Source organism: Pteropus vampyrus, unplaced genomic scaffold (assembly GCF_000151845.1).
Source record: "Pteropus vampyrus isolate Shadow unplaced genomic scaffold, Pvam_2.0 Scaffold2, whole genome shotgun sequence".
Lineage (NCBI taxonomy): Eukaryota > Metazoa > Chordata > Mammalia > Chiroptera > Pteropodidae > Pteropus > Pteropus vampyrus.
In genome coordinates this window covers 14,357,869-14,375,772 of record NW_011888783.1, presented here as the reverse complement: position 1 = coordinate 14,375,772, position 17,904 = coordinate 14,357,869, and the positions used below count along the sequence as shown (strand labels likewise).

Below are 17,904 nucleotides of genomic sequence, written 5' to 3'. Positions count from 1 at the left end.
CTTAGAGTGATATTACGATGTTACAGAGTATGCATTTTTAAAATCTTAAAACAGATTGCCAGGTTGAAATAAAAGTTATATCATTTTATGCATCCACTCATTACTATAGTGTATTAGAATTTAAAAATTAGTGTTTATTTCTCTCTACCTTTACTAACATTTTTTTTGTCTTCAACCACTTTATAAGCAACACGTGTCAATCTTTTAGCATTTATTTAATTATTAATAAAGTTAATCTCTTAAAATAACAAAGTTTACTGACCATTGTTTTCTTCTTTAGTGAAATAATTGATAATGTAATTTTATCCATTGAAAGATACATTTTTATAATAAATAAATACTACTTATTAATATTTTACAGCAATAGAGTATTAGTTATTTTTTAATATAAAATAATTTTGTTTTAGGAAGCATTTTGGAAATTAATGCATAGATATATGCAGTAAAAAGATTGATGTTATATTACTTTGTAGTAAGATAACTGAAAGTTTTTTTACATTTAATATGATGCTCTTAAATTTTTTTAAATTCCCTTTAGGGCCATTCTCTTAGTGATGGGCTGGATGAAGTCCAAAAAGCGGAAATGAAAGCCTACATGGAATTAGTCAACAATATGCTGTTAACTGCCGAGGTATAATAGAAAACAATAGGCCTTGAAAATTAGCTTTTTCTCTCATAAAAGATAATCTTTCTTGTGGGTTAAAGTTACTGAGAAATAGGAAAATAGTCAAACAATTCTAGGGCTGGGATTCTTACCCAAATTATTTGATCATTATCTTTGAACAAGTTGCCTGACATTTTCAGTTCTAATTTTTATGTTTGTAAAAAGGAGCGGTTCTTTCCCACTTATTATTTTACTTTTGCCTTGTAAAGTTTACTTAAATATCTATGAAATACTTTAATGATATTTAGGGACATATTATATGAATAAGAAATATTTTTATTAAGTACCACCATTAAATTTAATAATTATGTATAGCAACTTTAGCAAAAGAACAAAAAAACCCAAAAAAACCAAACACCTTACATATGTGATTTTTGTAAAGTTGGCTTATAAAAAATTAGCATGGCAAGAAATAACTTTCTTTTTATCCATTTTCTCTTTTGTATTCTAAAGTTTAGTCACTGTTCTTTTGTTCCTAGTTGTATCTTCAGTGGTGTGATGAAGCTACAGTAGGGGAGGTGAGTGGTTCTGTAGCATTTATCTTAATTAAAATTTAATGAGAAAACACTTTTGCTCAGAATTGTAAGTCCCTGCTCATAAATGAAACATTGTGGTTTATACCATTAGTGATATAGTTTTTCACTTACTTTAATTTTGCTTGCACATACATTTTAGGGAAGCTATGTGTCATTGTTTGATATAACTGGTTGCAAAGTACATAAAAGTTTATATATTTTTAAAGAGAATGTTTTAAAATTTTAATTTTTTTAGATTGCAAGCTATGTATTTTTTCCAGATTGCTATATTTGTGTTCTCCGAACATATATTTCCTTTAGAATTCTATTTGTAAAAAAAGCCTTTGTTTTTAACAAAATATTTTTGCTTTAGATCACTCATGCTAGATATGGATCTCCTTACCCTTGGCCTCTGAATCATATTTTGGCCTATCAGAAACAGTGGGAAGTCAAACGTAAAATGAAGGCTATTGGATGGGGTAACAAGACTCTGGACCAGGTCAGTTCAGATTGAAGTTTACAAAACCTCAATGCATTTAAGGAAAACCTTTAAAGCATTAAGAAATTCATTTTTTTGTATTGCTAGCCCTTAAGAAATCCCAACACAATAAAAAATTAATAAAACATTTGCTCTTATTTTCTCTGACATGAAGTAGTTTTATAAAAATCACATGTTAATTGTAAAATAAGTTATGTAATAAGAAAAGTTGAAAAAGGAAGTAAAAACTACCTGAAATTCTATCACCTAGAAATTGCCACTGTTAACTATTTGGGGAACGTTTTTCTAGATGTCTGTTAATAAACATTTTTTTTAAATGGGATCATATACCTGCTACTCTGTAACCTGATTTTTTTCCCATTCAACAATACATTGTGGGCATCTTTTATGCCAATAAATATTGATCTGCAGCATCAGAGTTTAAAGAAAATGACCCTGTTAAATATAGTGCTTAAATATATCTTTTCTTTTTGGTCTTAGATCTATTGATATAAAGATTAAAAAATATAAATCTTGTTAAGATTATGAGTTTGACTAATTAATGTCTTTTTTCCAAGGCTAACCCTGGCCCTAGCCAGCCAAGTCACTGATATGTGTCATTGGCCGCAAAGGGGATTGGGTAAATGAATAGGGATGCAGTAAATAAAATCCATCTCCACTAGTGGAAAATCAACTCAAATGATTTTACTCCTGGTGGGTCATCAATGTTACCTTTATGAAGCAATTTTTTTAATATATGCAAAGTCATTTGAATATATGGATTTAGGAAAACATTTTTGTAGAGAGTGAAGTTTTGAGATAAAATTTCCTTTGTAGTAATCCTTATAAGTAACTTAAATTTTACTTGCATTTAAAAGAAATTAGCTCTCAAATTTTTTTCCTATTTCTTTTTATGGAAAATATTACTTATATTCTATATGTAGTCTGTAGTCTGTTTTAAATATGTCATAAAAAGTCACCTAAATTTATATTCTTGTTATAAACTGTTATATAAATTGTTTTAGACATATTTTATTGTTTGCTAATTTAAATATTTTTCTTTGGGGTCTATTGCCTATATAAGGTCTTAGAAGATGTAGACCAGTGCTGTCAAGCTCTTTCTCAAAGACTGGGAACACAACCGTATTTCTTCAATAAGCAGTAAGAAATTTAATTTTTTTAAAGTTAGTTTCTTTTCTATATTGTTAAATAACAAACTTATTTTATCATAGAAGAATTGTTTTATCAAGAAATATTTATTGAAAGATTTAGTTCAAATTTATTTTTGCCTTCATTAAACATTTACTTAGCATTTCTTGGGTGTCAGGCATAGCATTAGGCTAGGAGACTGAGATTTCTAAAATGTGGTCCTAACCATTAAGAATATATCTTAAGGGCAGATATGTAAACCAGTCATTACTGTATGATATAGAGATTCTAATGGGGGTAGTTCTGGGTTCTATGTATGGAATTACAGTGTCTTGATTAATAAAATTCTAAACTTGTAAAGTACTATTAGAATATGAAGTATAACCGTACTTGTCTATATAGGGAGATAACCTTGGGGACTAAAAAAGTGAATAAAACTAAATAATAAAAAATATTTTTGGATGGACAAGCACTATTATGAACTTATCTTTTAAACATTAGTGAAAATATTTATAAAGCACAAAAATGAATATGAAAGATGTAGATTAAATATTTATGTATGTAGGTAAATTGAGTAATTTGTTTTATTAAGACAGATTTTTTTTTGTAATTTGGAAAAGAATATCTAATGTAGGCAAAGAATGGATTTTCTTTCTTTTTAAATTTCTAATTTTAGTGTATCAGAATCAGCTATCCTGTGATCCAGTTTAAGATGGGCTACAATTAGCTTTTTAATCTCAGTGGTTTGCTTAGAAGTTCTGACCTTTTCTTGGCTTTTAAATTTTCTTGCTTTTTAGGTTGATAATTTTTATAAAGCTTTATTTGCTCTTCTGTCTTCATAGGCATTAATCTTTTATAGCCGTATCAAACATCTTTTGGTAGAGATATTAATTTTTGTAGCAAAAATGACTATTCGATTGATTGGAAATATTTAAGTTATATTAATACATACTATTATATAACTGATATTAAAATAAAATTAGAGTGTTGATCTCTGAAGCAGAAAGGTCAGAATTCAACCCATGAAATCCTGGTAGGTAAAGCTTCTACAGCTATGTTTATGTTTCTAGTGGTGTTTGCTATGCAGATTCTTTTTGTTTAGTCTCTAACATAAAAGAAATGTATTCAAATATTAGTGTTATGTAGTTCCTTTTCTTTCTGATCTAGGAATTCTTAGGAGTTGAAAAGTTCAGAAGGGGTGTGTTTTATTGTTTGACATGCATCATTGTGTGTTAGGAGTTAGTTTTGTTATACACACTGTCTTCATGGGAGGCCAAGAGCATGGATCTGATTTTTCTTCTCATTTAAACTCAGTGTCAGAGAGTTAGTAACCAAGTATCATTTGACATGTGATTTAGTAGAAATATCAAAATATATATTTTTTAAGAGTACAATTATGTTTAAACTTGTGATGAAAAAAATCAAAATTTAGAACAGATGCAAAACCAAAGGTTAGCTATTGAGGAACCGTTTAATTCATAGTAAGATATAGGTTTTTGAAATAACTTTACCTCATATTAGATAAACATTTTCCCTTAACAGTTATGATTAAAGAAGAGAATAGGTTTAGTTTTTTGTTTTAATTTTACCCAGTTATTTAATTAATATTAACATGTAAGTAAACTACATTTAGAGAAAAGTAACTTATATTTTCATTTCGTTGTGGCAAAATTTTTCTCATTCCTTTATCTGTCACAGGAGTCATTACTTTGTGAGACACTCTACCTGAGTGAATAGAGCACTGGCTTAAGTCAAGATATATAGTATTAGATTCCAAGTCAGAGGCCCTGAATTCTATTCTCGACTCTAACATATACCTGACTTTGTCAGGTTCTTTTATTTCCCTTTGTATCTCCCCTTTACCCTCTTAAATTCGAATCAATTTTTCTGCTAGCTTACCTAATGGAGATGTTGAGAGGGCTCATGAAAGAAACCTAATAACCTTACTTGATGAGAGAAAGGAAAAGGATATTTGAGGGAGATCTTATAGCAAGAGTAGTAATTGGGAAAAGAGGACAAAGAAGTTAAATGGTAGAAAAGCAAAAGGAAAATGAACATGAAACAAATTAGAAATAATACAAGGTAGATACTAACATCGATGGCCTTTTTATCCTTCAAAATATGTAGTGTTGGTAGCTTTTAAATATTTAAATCATGTTTCTGAAATCCAACCAAAACAAAATGTGTACCACCTGTTCTACACATACTGTCTTGCTGATGTGTGAGATCAGTTAAGACTCTGCACGAAGACTATTACATCATTTGTTACCTTCACCTGGTGAGTGTGGACTTGGAATGAGAAACTAAAATCTTTCTTAAAGCGATATTTTTATGTTGCCTTTTTAGTAAAGGGGAAGAGAGTAGAAAATATATTTTTTCTAAATGTAATCAAGATAGAGTTATACTATTCTAAAGCATTTATGAGCTCCTTGTAGGTCAGTGTTTTCCAAACAAAACCTATTTTCTAGAAGAAGCTCAATAAATGGTTATAACTAGGTTAAGTTGAATGAGAAATTGGAAAAGGAGTTAGATTTTAAAAAGAAAAATGTTGCTATTAACCTTTAAGTAAATGTTAAAAATTGACAGTATACCTTAATATAATGATGAGAAAGTATATCAAAGAAATGGTGCAAAAATTATAGTTGGGAATTTTAAGTCGAAAAATTTCAGGGAGGAATAGAATTTTGTTGAGGTTTATTCAATTAAGAAATCACCAGTTAAGAAAATTAAGAGGAAATTGCTCAAAAATATTTAAAGGGATAATATAGAAAAGGCTGATGGCAAAGGGGCTTGATTTATAAACTTGAATGACAGTCCTAAGGATCAGAGACAGGTATATAAAGAAAGACTATATAGGTTATAACTAGTAGTATGAAGACATGACAAGGTAGCAGTATAATGGGAAAGAAAGCTTAGTATATTACTTTTAGTAATATTGTGTTAGTAATTATTTTAATATAATGTACATTGGTGATGCCCCATTTATAGACCATTAGTTGTGAGGTAGATAAATTTCATTTTTTTGTTAGTAATATATAATTAAAGGGACGAAAACTCTTAGAAAAATTTTTATGGATGCCATCTTTATGATTGTCTTCTTCAGAAAGCTAAGTTACTTTAAAAAATTAAAATGAAATCATGTCGTTAATGTATGATTGGGTAAACAGGTATCATTTTGTTGTCCCAACACCACAGTGAAATCTTCTGTGCTTTGACAGCATTTTGTTTATGCATCTATTAAAGTACTTACTAAATTATGTTGTGGTAATTTATGTTTCGTGTCCATGTCCTGGAATGACTTTCTTGTTTTTATATCTCTAGCATCTGGCACAGTTCCTGGCATTTTGGAGACATGCTTGCTGTATTTATTTAATGAATAAATTAATGGATAAAATGAATATGGCCAATTATACCAATATTAACGCGTTTAAATAATACTACTACTTGAAAAAGCAAGTCACACAACTAGGAAATAATAGTTTAAAAGATTTTTTTCATATCATATAACAAACTCCAAATTAAAGTAGAATAATTCTATCAAGTTGGGTGGGATTTCTTTCTGTGACTTTTTCTTTTAAATAGATGAATAAAATGTTTTTTAAAATAGTATATATCCTACCATACAAGGTAAATGCTACTCATGTTATTTTCATTTCTACTTTGGTTTTAGGCCTACTGAACTAGATGCACTGGTATTTGGCCATCTGTACACCATTCTTACCACACAATTGACCAGTGATGAACTTTCTGAGAAGGTGAAAAACTATAGCAACCTCCTTGCTTTCTGTAGAAGAATTGAACAGCACTATTTTGAAGATCGTGGTAAAGGCAGCTTATCTATCAGACTGTCTTAGAATTATGTGTTAATTTAGTTTTTAGTGAACAAAATTTAACTTTGGAAATATATGTTACTTGAACAATATGATAATGGTATCAGAATTTTAAAACCAAAACACTGCTTTTTGAAACCTCAAGACATATTATGTATTCTGTACATGTACTTTATACTGTTATTTGTGTACACCTTAAAATAATTCTGAATGACTTGATTTGATATGTTGTACTCTATATTTTGAAATTTTTGTTTTTTTGAAACGTGTATGCATATAAAAATAAACCTTAAACAACTGTATGGTTGGTGTATTTACTTGATCTTTCTGAAAGCCTGTCTCTTGAGCTTTATACATGGAATTCTTTTCTAAGGCAAATAATTCGTGTTCCATACTCCCAAGATTACTTTGCTAGATACATAGTGAACCTGGTTATAGGAAAATTGTTCCTAACAAATATGCTCTTAGAAGATGTGAATGATTACAAAGTGATTAAATCTTGGAACAGATTATCGTTTAAGAGCATTCTTCATATCTAAACTTAATTGAATTTAAAAACATTTCAGCAGAGCAGCTATAATTTACATTTGATAAAGGGATAGTTTCAAGGACTTTATTATTTTGATACTTTTTAATTTGAGACAAGAATGTTTTACTAATGCTTTTTTATTCCTTTTGTGGGGAAGATAGGACAGTTTTCACAGAAGTATCAACAAGCATTTATATATAAGCACTAAGGATTACATATTGTGTCCCTTTCAAATTTTCTATTTTATATAAAACCAGGGAGGGATAGTAAAAAAGAGACAGATGTAAAAATCATTTCCTGAAAATGTCTAGAATAGTACTTTTATATTTTCTTTTTATATACAGGTATTTTAAATTCATTTAATCCTTACAAAAATACTGAAAATTTTCCCCAGATTATCCCCAGTTCACAGAAGAGGCAGTAGAGACACAGAAAGGGTAATACCTTGCTTACTAAGGTCATAGAGTTAGTAGTATGTGATAGAGTTGGAATTCAAACCCAGGTGGTCTGGCATCTGTTTGGCTTTTAAGGAACACTGCACTTTTTTTTTAAAGAGTATAGATTTTTACCACATAAAGGGTATATTAGATTCTCCTTAGTCTAAATCCCACACAAACTTTGGATACTCTCTTTGGACTACAGTGGTATTTATTATAGCTTTCCTGAATTTTGTAATGTGTATTATTATTAAAATAAAAAATAATAAGTTACCTGTGTTGCACAGTTTTTAAGATCGGGTTTATTTTTGATATATATTTTATATGTATATGCTTTTTGAAAAATATATAACCATAACATTCATTTAATTGAGCAAGTACCATTTGTACCTCAGTATATAAAATCTAGACTTTTTTCTTTGATTATTTTTTGGATATAAAGATATTACAGCAACATGGGTTGTGATATTTTAATCTTAATTATTATAGTACAACAGTTTATATTCTTACCTTAATATGAGAAACTTTGGGAAATAGTGGCAGTTTATTTCAAGTTGAAATGTTTATTTAAGACTTACTGTTTATGAATCACTCTCAGGGAAGCTTAGTTTTTCTGTAGTGTTGAATGAATGATTATCAAAAGAATGCATTAGAAAATAGAAATCTTGATATGATGACTCAGTTACCTGCTTTTATCTTTTAAATTTGGGTCCATAAAGCCAAGTCACAGTAGCTAAACATTTTCTCTGAAAAGCTAGTTTGCTGACCAAAGAGTTAAATGTTATTTTAACTGTCAAAATACGTGTGTACTGAATTTTAATATAAGTAACACGATCCTTTATTAAAATGAAAATTTAAATCATAAGTAGTGAGAAACTTTAAATAAAGACAGGTACTGTCATTTCATAACTTCTGACTGATGTGCATTATTGAGTTTAATATACCTTATCTTCTATGAAACCCTTTAGAAGTCCAACTTGTTACTTTTTGAGTTGAATATTGGATGATAGATATTGTATTAATTCAGTAGGTAGCCTAAATCCAGAAAAAGTAGAAATTGTAAAATGTCAATCAGAGAGATTCACTAATAATATGTCTTGATACTTTTTTGATGAACAGAATGAGTATTTTTCTTACTGTTATGTATGATTGTCATTTAATGAGAATGGGTAAAATGTAGCTGTACATTGAGAGATTTCCAATTACTACATTTCAAGTAAAATTTAATCCGATATAACTTTTTGAACTTTAATTTTTTGTTTTAAAGTATTACATTCACTTGCTTCTTATAATTTGTCAATTTTATTCAGTCTTAAAAATAAAAGTTAAAGTGTACAGCTGAAACTTACTGGATTTCATTGACCAATGTCACTATAAAAAATAAAAAAAATAAACAAAAAGTTTGGTTATGTCTAGCCAATATACAGTAAATATTTTCCTAATGTATTTTTAAGTTACTAAGAATTGGGATTGGATTTCTATCTTTCATTTAAAAAAATATTTTTATCAAATTATGGTAATTAAATTTGTGATAAGATTATAGCAGATTCCCCAAGATTTTCTACTTTGGTGATTCTGTTTTCTGTGAACATAAATAATTTTTTCAGTTCTTTCTAATGGGTATGCCTATTGCTTGTTGTTTTTTTGTTTTGCTCTATCGTACTGACTAGGACTTCCAGTACAATGTTGAACAGGAGTAGTGAAAATAGACATCTTTGCCTTATTCATGGTCTTAGGGGGAAAGTATACAGTCTTTCACCATTAAGTGTGATTGGATTAAGTATAGGTGGATTAAAATATTTTGCTAGGTATTTCTATTACACTTGTTCTATTTTCTTTTTACTCTTTTGGATTAATTGAGTTTTTTTAATGAGGCGATTTTATTTTTACTATTGACTTATTTATAACTTTAAAATTTCTTATAGTGGTTACTCAGAGTTTACTATATTTTCATATATATATCTTTAATCAGGGCCTATTTTCAAATAGTATATGCTACTTTACTCCCAGTTTATGGCTCATCTTTTCATTTTCTCAGTAGTGTCTTTGGAAGAGCCGAAATTTTTAGTTTTGATGAAGTTCAATTTATCAAGTCTGTCTTTTATGGATTATGCTTTTGTTCTCATATCTAAGAAATCTTTGCCTAATCCAAAGTCCTAAAGATTTTCTTCTGTGTTTCCTTTTAGTAGTGTTATTTTTTTAGCCCTTATGTCATTTGTCTGTGATCCGTATTGAATTGATTTTAATGTGTGGGGCGAGGTCAGAGTAAGTTCTTTGGCACTTTTTGTTCCATGTGAGAGAGAGGGGCGTAGAACCACATGGGGGTTTCATGCCTTTCTTGCGACTGCTGCCGTTCTCCTCTCCAAAGGACCACTCAAGTCACTTTCTCAGATTCCCAGTGTGTCTCCAGTTCATTTTTGGTGAACATCCTGTCCCTGGAGAAGAGCCTCTGAATGAGTGTGAATTCTTATTCTGTCTGTGGCCCCCAGAGTTTTAACAGTCTTTAGTTAGCTCACACTCAACTTTTAGAAATTAGTTAAAAATTTTAGCTAAGTTCTTGTTACCATTGTTAAGGTAGTGTCTGTTTCAGGTAAACAAGTGCTCACGTCCTTTTTCTCAACTTAGATGTTGGGTGAGTTGGCCCTGCAACCTCAGCTATCTGCTAGGTTCAAGACCTGGAGTGAATTTGCGGATTGTCTGGTGTTCATTATTATTGTAAGGGTAGAAGCAACACTCCAGTTTTCTACATTCTAAAATGGGAAATCTGGAAATCTAGGTTACTTTTTGTTCTTGAGATAAATATTCATTTAGAATGAAAAGTGCCGAATTTTTAAGGAGGTTTTATTATGGAAAATTACAAACAAAAAGAAAATAACTCCATGTACCTATCTATGAACCACTACTACCTCGCTTTAACAGCTACCAGGTCAGGGCAGTTTATACCCACATTCTTTTTAAAGCACTTTGTTCAGTAATATATGCTGTAATAAGTTCTTACAGGTCTGCTTTTTAAGATGTAAAACATTTTTTCTTAATATTTTGTTATGTAGGTCATACCCACACCCAGGTTAAAAAATAGAACATTACTAGTATCTTAAAGTCCACTATGTCATTGGTCCCCAACCCCCGGGCCGTGGGCTGGTACCTGTCCATGCCCTGTTAGGGACTGGGCTGCACAGCAGGACGTGAATGGCTGGTGAGCCAGTGAAGCTTCATCAGTATTTGCAGCCTCTCCCCAGCACTAGCATCACCACCTCAGCTCCACTTCAGATCATCAGGCGTTAGATTCTCATAGCACTGGTGCCAGAGAGGCTAGGGATCACTACTCTGTGTGACAGCATTTTAATCTAATTCGAGCTCCATAGCCCACCACTGGAGGTTACCACTATCCTGATTTTGGGTTAATCATTGCCATGATTTAACATTTTTATTTTTAATCTTTATGTAACTGGAATCACACTCTATGCATTTTTAAGTGTTTTGTTTCTTTCACACAGTATTTGAATTTTATCCATTTTGTTGCACCTAGCAGTGATTGATTAACTTTCGCTTGCATGGTATTTTTTTTTTTATATGGCAATACAACATTTTAATTCTCTGTTCTCTTGTTAGTAGACATTTTTATTGTGTCTGGAGTTTTGTGGGTGATTTGCCTATTCTTAGTGGTTTATGAGAGTTTTGTTGTATTATAGATATTAATGCCTACTTGGTTATGTGTTACAAATACCTCCTGGTTTGTGGTTTGTCTTTTCACTTTCTTTATGATGTTTTATAATGTAGAGAAATTCTTAATTTTTATATAGTCAAAGTGATGATCAATATTTTCCTTTATGATTTGAGCTTTTTGTGCCTTGTTTAGGACATCCTTCCCAATCCTTATAAGTTCAGTTTTACAGTCCCATCATTCATGGAACTCCAAAATAAGAAGATCTTATTTTCCATGGAAAATGACTCCTAAGCCCTTGTGGTTGGTTTATTTTCTGTATTTTTACCCACTGGGTGGACAGTTTTGGGATCCAATATGGTTATGGTAGATCTCAGAGTTATAGCACAGGTGACAGGAAACTAATCCCATTATGTGATGTTGAGCAACATATTTCTGTGTATTTTAGTGTTTCTCCTGTAAGTTTTTGCCTACTTTGCCAACTGAAGGGAGACCTTTGAAAAACAATGTCAAAAGTAATACCAGCAAAGAACACTTCGTGAAATTCCTAAGCACATTCAATTTACTTTTTGTTAAACTGCAGAAATTTTGACAAAAATGGCAAACTTACATCGGATATGTTGAGAAAGGTATTTTCAACTGCAGAAATTTTCAATTTCCTCTATAAAAGGAAAAAAAAGTTCTTCAAGTACTAGTTAGCATATAGAATTGTCCTACAAAGGACTAAGCTCTGCTCACCTGGCTCTTGTGTTCTATAGAGTATTTCGATGACAATTTATGATGACTTTATTAATAAACCTAAAATGTTAAAAAGCAAAACAAAAAGTCCCACTAGAATTTGCTCTAGATAGTTCGAGCAGGAAGAAATATTATAAGATATTAAATGGCTTATAGAATCTTTGAGAGTACTGAAGAACTGTTTTAGGTTGTACTTTCAGGAATGACTCCACAGAACTGGGTACCCAGTGAGGCTCCTGCCTCTTCTATGATCAGGAAGCTACAGGCTCCACAAGTGTCTCATCACTGCTGTGATCACGAAGCCGCCGTGATGGGGATGCTCTTGCTGCGGCTGCAGCACTCTGATCAGGAATCAGATAATGCCTGCTGTAATATGCACTAGGAAAACAGATGCCCACAGCCTGCTTATCCTCACAAAGCTAATAACTAGATATCAGGACCGCTGCCGATGCTGCTACGGAAAAAAACAGAGCCTTTATGACAATGCTTGCCAGAGAGACAGAAGAATTGCACCTTCCACCTCCCTTTTGCTTTTTGAATTTCACAAATGCAGCTGATTGAACCTAAATAACATCCAGAACTCTATTTGTAAAGGAGTCTGGAAAATGTAGGCTTTAACTTTCTAGCTTCTGCAGGAGAGGAAGGCACCCTAAAAGGATGATAGGGTGACATTGAACATCAGTCCACTGTATTCATCACCGTGGAAGTTATAATACTACTCCCCGACATTTTCTTATGCAAGTTTTGCCTCTCATATTCAAGTTCTTAATGTATTTGGAATATTTTCTTTAAAAATGGTGTGAAGTAGCCATTCAATTTCATTTTTTCTCAAATGGATAACTGATTTTCCTAGCACTGTTTATTGACCTTATTGACTGGTCTTTTTCCTGCTGATAGGAAATCTCGGATTCTATCAGATTGCTCATAGGATTGTTTGTTGGCTATCCTATTATATTCGTCTATTACATCAGCTATCCTATTTTGCATCAAAATCAAAATTTCTAAATTATAGTTTGTGTAAAGTTTTGATATCTGATAAGGCATGTCCCCCATCTTATTTTTTGCTTTCAGGAATTGAAGTTAGACCTTTGCACTTACATGTAAATTTTAGAATCAATTTTTAAAATTCCACCAAAACCAAAAAACTAGGATTTTTATTAGATTTACATAGAATTTCTGGATTATTTGGGGAAGAATTACTACCTTTACAAAACCGAGTCTTTATAAATGTGTCATGCTTCCAGATGTTTCCTTAATGTTCTTTAATAAAATTTTTCTCCATAGAGGTCTTGAACATCTTTTGTTGTTTTTTTGTTCCTATTTGCTCAACTCCTTCTATTTCAGCTATTTTAAATATTTAATTAAAATTTTAAATTGTTGATATTTTTGTTTCTTTTTCTTATATTGTGGCAATTAACACTTCTAAGTTAATGTGAAATAAAAATGGAAGATCATTTTCATGTAGATTAATTAGATGGACATTGACATTTTAAAAATATTGTTTCCTCTTTTAAGACATAGTAAATCTCTCCAATTTAAAGATTTTCTTTTGTGTGCTTCACAAAAGTTTTACATTTTACTGCATATAGCCTGATTTTCCCTCCTCATTATAGGTTGCATTTTCCTGCTTCTTTGTGTACTTGGTAACTTTTGATTTGATGCAAGATATTGTGAATTTTATCTTTGGGGGAGCTGAATATTTTTGTGTTCCTAGGAAGATTCTTGAGTTTCGTTCTGAGATGTATACTTGGAAACAGTTTGATCCTTTTGGGCTTTATTTTTAAGTTTTGTTAGACATGAGAACAACAATTAGTCTAGGGCTAATTATTTTCTGAGACAATGCCCTTCTAGTACACTATTTAACATCTTATGAATTGTGAAATTTTAAAATCTCTTAATGGGATTAGGCACTACTCTCACCCTTGTATGATCCCTGAGTACTGCTCCCTGCTATCCTTTTAGGTGTTCTGGCTTCAACTTCAGATAGTTTCCCCATATATGTACACAGATCAGTATTCTATTGAATACTCAGGGGATACTGCAGACTTCTGGAGTTCTCTTTTCTCTCCACAACTCTGCCCTGAGAACTTTGGCTGCCTTTGTCTCCCTGGACTCTCCCCTCTACCTCCACAATTTAGGGAGTCTACCAGGCTCTGCTCGGGTTCCCCTTCTTTGTGCCCCGTCCTTGAAACTTTCAAGGCAGTGATATGAGGGCAATCACAGAATTCACTTTGTTTCTCATCTCTCAGGAATCACTGTCCTTTGTTGCATGATATTTAACATTGTGAAAACATTATTTCATGTTTTTGTTTGTATTTTTAGGTGTTTTAGTTTGGAAGGTAAATCTGGCCCTTAATTACTCTTGGCTGAAGCTGATATCCAAACAAGAATATACTTAATTTTTAAGATTTCTATTTATTTTTGTTTCACAGGTACAGTATTCTCTTAAGTCTCTGAAGATTTTTTTTTTAATGCCTACGGCACCTGGTCTTCCTAGGTGGTCTCCCATCCAAGTACTAACCAGGCCCGACCCTGCTTAGCTTCCGAGATCAGACGAGATCGGGCACGTTCAGGGTGGCATGGCCATAGCTGAAGATTTTTTTTTTAACATTCATCTTCAGTTGCATAATTCAGTTTTATTTTATTTTAGGATGTTAGTTTTTTTGTTGAGTTTGGGGCCTTTTTCTCATGGGGTGGTTTTCTTTGTATGTTTGACAGTTCTTGGTTGTCTGCTTATCTTCCTTTGCATTTGAGAACTGCTATTCATTTCTTTGTGGATGCTAGTTATATTACCTTATCTGATTCTTCTCATTTTCCATGATATGCTTCTAAATACAGTTTTGTGGCAGTATGGCTTGTGGGCGTATTGTCATCTTTGGGATTAGCTGTTACTTAAGTACTTCACCGTCTCTCTGATCCAAGATCTGTTCTCACTACATCATCCTAGAGCAAATACTGCTGTCGAGCACTTGCTTCTTAGCAAAAGCTGGAGATGGAGGAGAGAAAGCTTCATTAGCCTAGCTGCTTTCGATTTATTTTCCTTCTTAATCACTTGGATACCTAGGATTCCTTCCTGCCTTTATGTAAGGTGCCACTGGCTTGTGGCGTTTCTTTGGACTCTTGCCATTTTTGTGATACTCTTGTGCTGCTACTTTGGAACTTTAGTTTCCTCCAAACTTCTTTCTATGTAGGTCTAGTGTCATTGGCATTATTTTTTAAATCGGGAGTTATTCAGAATTTCTGCCCCTCTGGAGGGCTCTTTTTCTTGTTTTCCACTGTTATTAGGATATATGCTTTTAAAAACATCTTTTCTGACAGTTTTTGGGCTGTAGGGTAGGTGGAGATGTGGATACATACATGTTCAGTGTTTGAATAACGTTTCATTCTATAGAGATGTACTGGGAGTAATTTATCAGCCCTCATTAACATAGATTTAAGTCATTTACAATGTATATAAGTTATATTGTAATGAATATTCTTGAATACATATCTTTAAGTATTTATGTAAATATTTCTGAAGGGTAAATTCCTAATGGTGGAAATTTCCTGTCAAAGGCTATGTGCTTCTTGGTTTTGAGAAATTTTAAAAGTACATATTATCAAATTATCCTTCTAAAAAAAGTGTATTTACATTTGTCTAAACTCAGAGAGTGAATCACATGTAAACTATGGACTTTGAGTGATTACGATGTGTCAACGTGGGTTCATCAACTGTAACAAATGTACCCTTCTAGTGGGGGATGTTGATAACGGAGGGAGGCTGTGCATGTGTGAGATTGAGGAATATGTGGAAGTCTCTGTATTTTCCCTTCAATTTTGCTGTGAACCTAAACCAGTCTAAAAAATAAAGTTTTAATTTTTAAAAAGTGTATTTATTTAATAAAGTCATAGTGCTTGCAGCGCATGAGGTGTTATTCTAAGCTCTTTACAGATATTAAATAATTTATTCTTCACAACAATCCAATCATGTAATATCCCTATTTTAGAGATGAGAAAACTAAGGAGGCACAGAGAGATTAAGAAATTTGTTCAAGGTCACATACTAAGTTTTCTATTTGTTTACAGCCTCATGAAATTTTCAACGTGAAACATTTAAATATTTGCTAATCCAAATGAAAAAATAGTATCTCATTACTCTTTGATTTTGTATCTAATTATATAAGTGAGGTTAAACATTTTCATAACTTTATTGGTTATTTGTAATCTCTGGTTTTGTCCATTGCCAATTGGATTGTTTCTTTTTCTTATTATGTGTGATCTTTGTATCATAGATAAATTAACCCATTGTTTTCATAGGTGTGGATATTTATCCTCAGCTTGGTATTTGCTTTTGACTTTTTTCTAGAATTAATTTTTTTTAAGTATATTGAATTATATCATTGTTTTCCATTATGCTTTCTGATTTGTGTGCTGTTTGTGGTCTATCTGGAAATTATCTTGAGGCAATAAGAGAGTTAAGAATTTAGCTTTATTGTTTGTATATTTATTTATTATTATAGAAATGGCTAACCAGTTGTCTCAATACCATTTTATGAATTCACTGATTAGAAATGCCATATTTATCATACTAAATTCCAATTTGAAAATTTTTCCATAAATATCACAGTAACTTTAGTTATTATAGTAAGTCATAGTATTTCTTGTTACATGTATTATCAGTTTTTAAATATTAAAATGCAGTAGAATATAATTAACAGTGAAATTGCATCAGGCATAATTTGGATTTCTTAGAATGAATTAAAAGGTATTCTAGCAAATTGTAATATTTCAGGATTATTTTTATGAAAGTCATAATTAGAAGGAAGAATTTTTATGCCAATTATTGGCTATATCTAGTTGCTAGAATCTTAGGTACATATGTTTATATCATGATTATTAAACTTTATAAAGTTCTAAAATATAGTTTATTTGATTTACTCACATCCTATTTAAACACTAAAGATGTATAGTTTTCATTTTACCCTTCCCTACCTATTGACGAGGTTGTATTGGAGGAAAAAATATTATTGATTTTAATTTGAAAAACAATGTTTCTCCCTCCTGATTCCTACCTTCTTCCATTGTGATGGAAAAAGTCTATATACCTTAAAAAAATAAACACTGTGTGTACTAAGTATTTTGAAGACTTCATAGATTAAGTTAATTTATACTGTTAGATCAGTGTCCTAAGTTTTGGTGTATTATATATTATATAATTCATTTGTGAGTTTAACACCCAAATATTTAATATATGTACTTTCAATGATTATTGAGTTGAAATTGTGTTCCTGAGGGGAGAGTATACTTAAATCTCTCTGCTTCCATATAACGTGTATTTTGTTAGTTTTGAACATGTAATCACTTCATTTTGGTTTAATCATCCATTCAAAAGAAAGACCATTCATAAGCATAAAATTGTTTCTGGGGGATTAACTCCTTACTATTTTAACTTAGACCAGAAAAATGACTGATTTTATGGTGACTTTTTTTTTCTTTAAATCAAAAATGTTGGCTTACCGAGTGTAATGTAGTATACTTTCATCAATGTAATGTTTCATATCTATAAAACTAAAGAGAATTAAAAAGAAAACATTAAGGAGATTGCTATTTTTAGTTTTTTGTTGTATATATTTAATTTGAATTCCTGGTCCTACTTACTTTTTTTTCTGTTGGAAGAAGCAAGGTATGTACTTAAGGGTATTATTGAGAAGATGGTTTAAAAAAATTTTTTTTCTATTTAAGTATGGTTGACATACAATATTATATTAGTTTCAAGTATAGGACAAACAAAGAAGCTGAAAGACAAGATGAAAATACCGTGAGGAAAAACATAAGAGCATCTCACGATTGACCATATACATGGAGTCTGAAAGTGAAAAGACAAAGCTAATAATACTCTTGTTTCATAGCTAGACTAATAC

At 31.3% G+C, this 17,904-nt stretch overlaps 1 protein-coding gene and 1 non-coding gene across 3 annotated transcripts in view; one reads left to right on the top strand and one right to left on the bottom strand.

Moving 5' to 3' along the window:
* MTX2 (metaxin 2) overlaps positions 1-8,839 on the top strand; it is a 59,272-nt gene extending 50,433 nt beyond the window's left edge. For both annotated transcript variants that reach the window (XM_011357008.2, XM_011357016.2), the window contains 5 exons: positions 539-631; positions 1,144-1,182; positions 1,553-1,678; positions 2,742-2,818; positions 6,477-8,839. In XM_011357008.2, coding sequence (XP_011355310.1) covers positions 539-631; positions 1,144-1,182; positions 1,553-1,678; positions 2,742-2,818; positions 6,477-6,660 — 519 coding nt within the window. In that variant the 3' untranslated portion in view covers positions 6,661-8,839. The remainder of the gene's footprint in view (positions 1-538; positions 632-1,143; positions 1,183-1,552; positions 1,679-2,741; positions 2,819-6,476) is intronic.
* Positions 8,840-14,476: 5,637 nt separating this feature from the next.
* LOC111739899 lies at positions 14,477-14,595 on the bottom strand. Its single transcript, XR_002780407.1, has one exon. It is a non-coding gene; the product is annotated as a 5S ribosomal RNA (ribosomal RNA).
* Between the last annotated feature and the right edge of the window lie 3,309 nt (positions 14,596-17,904).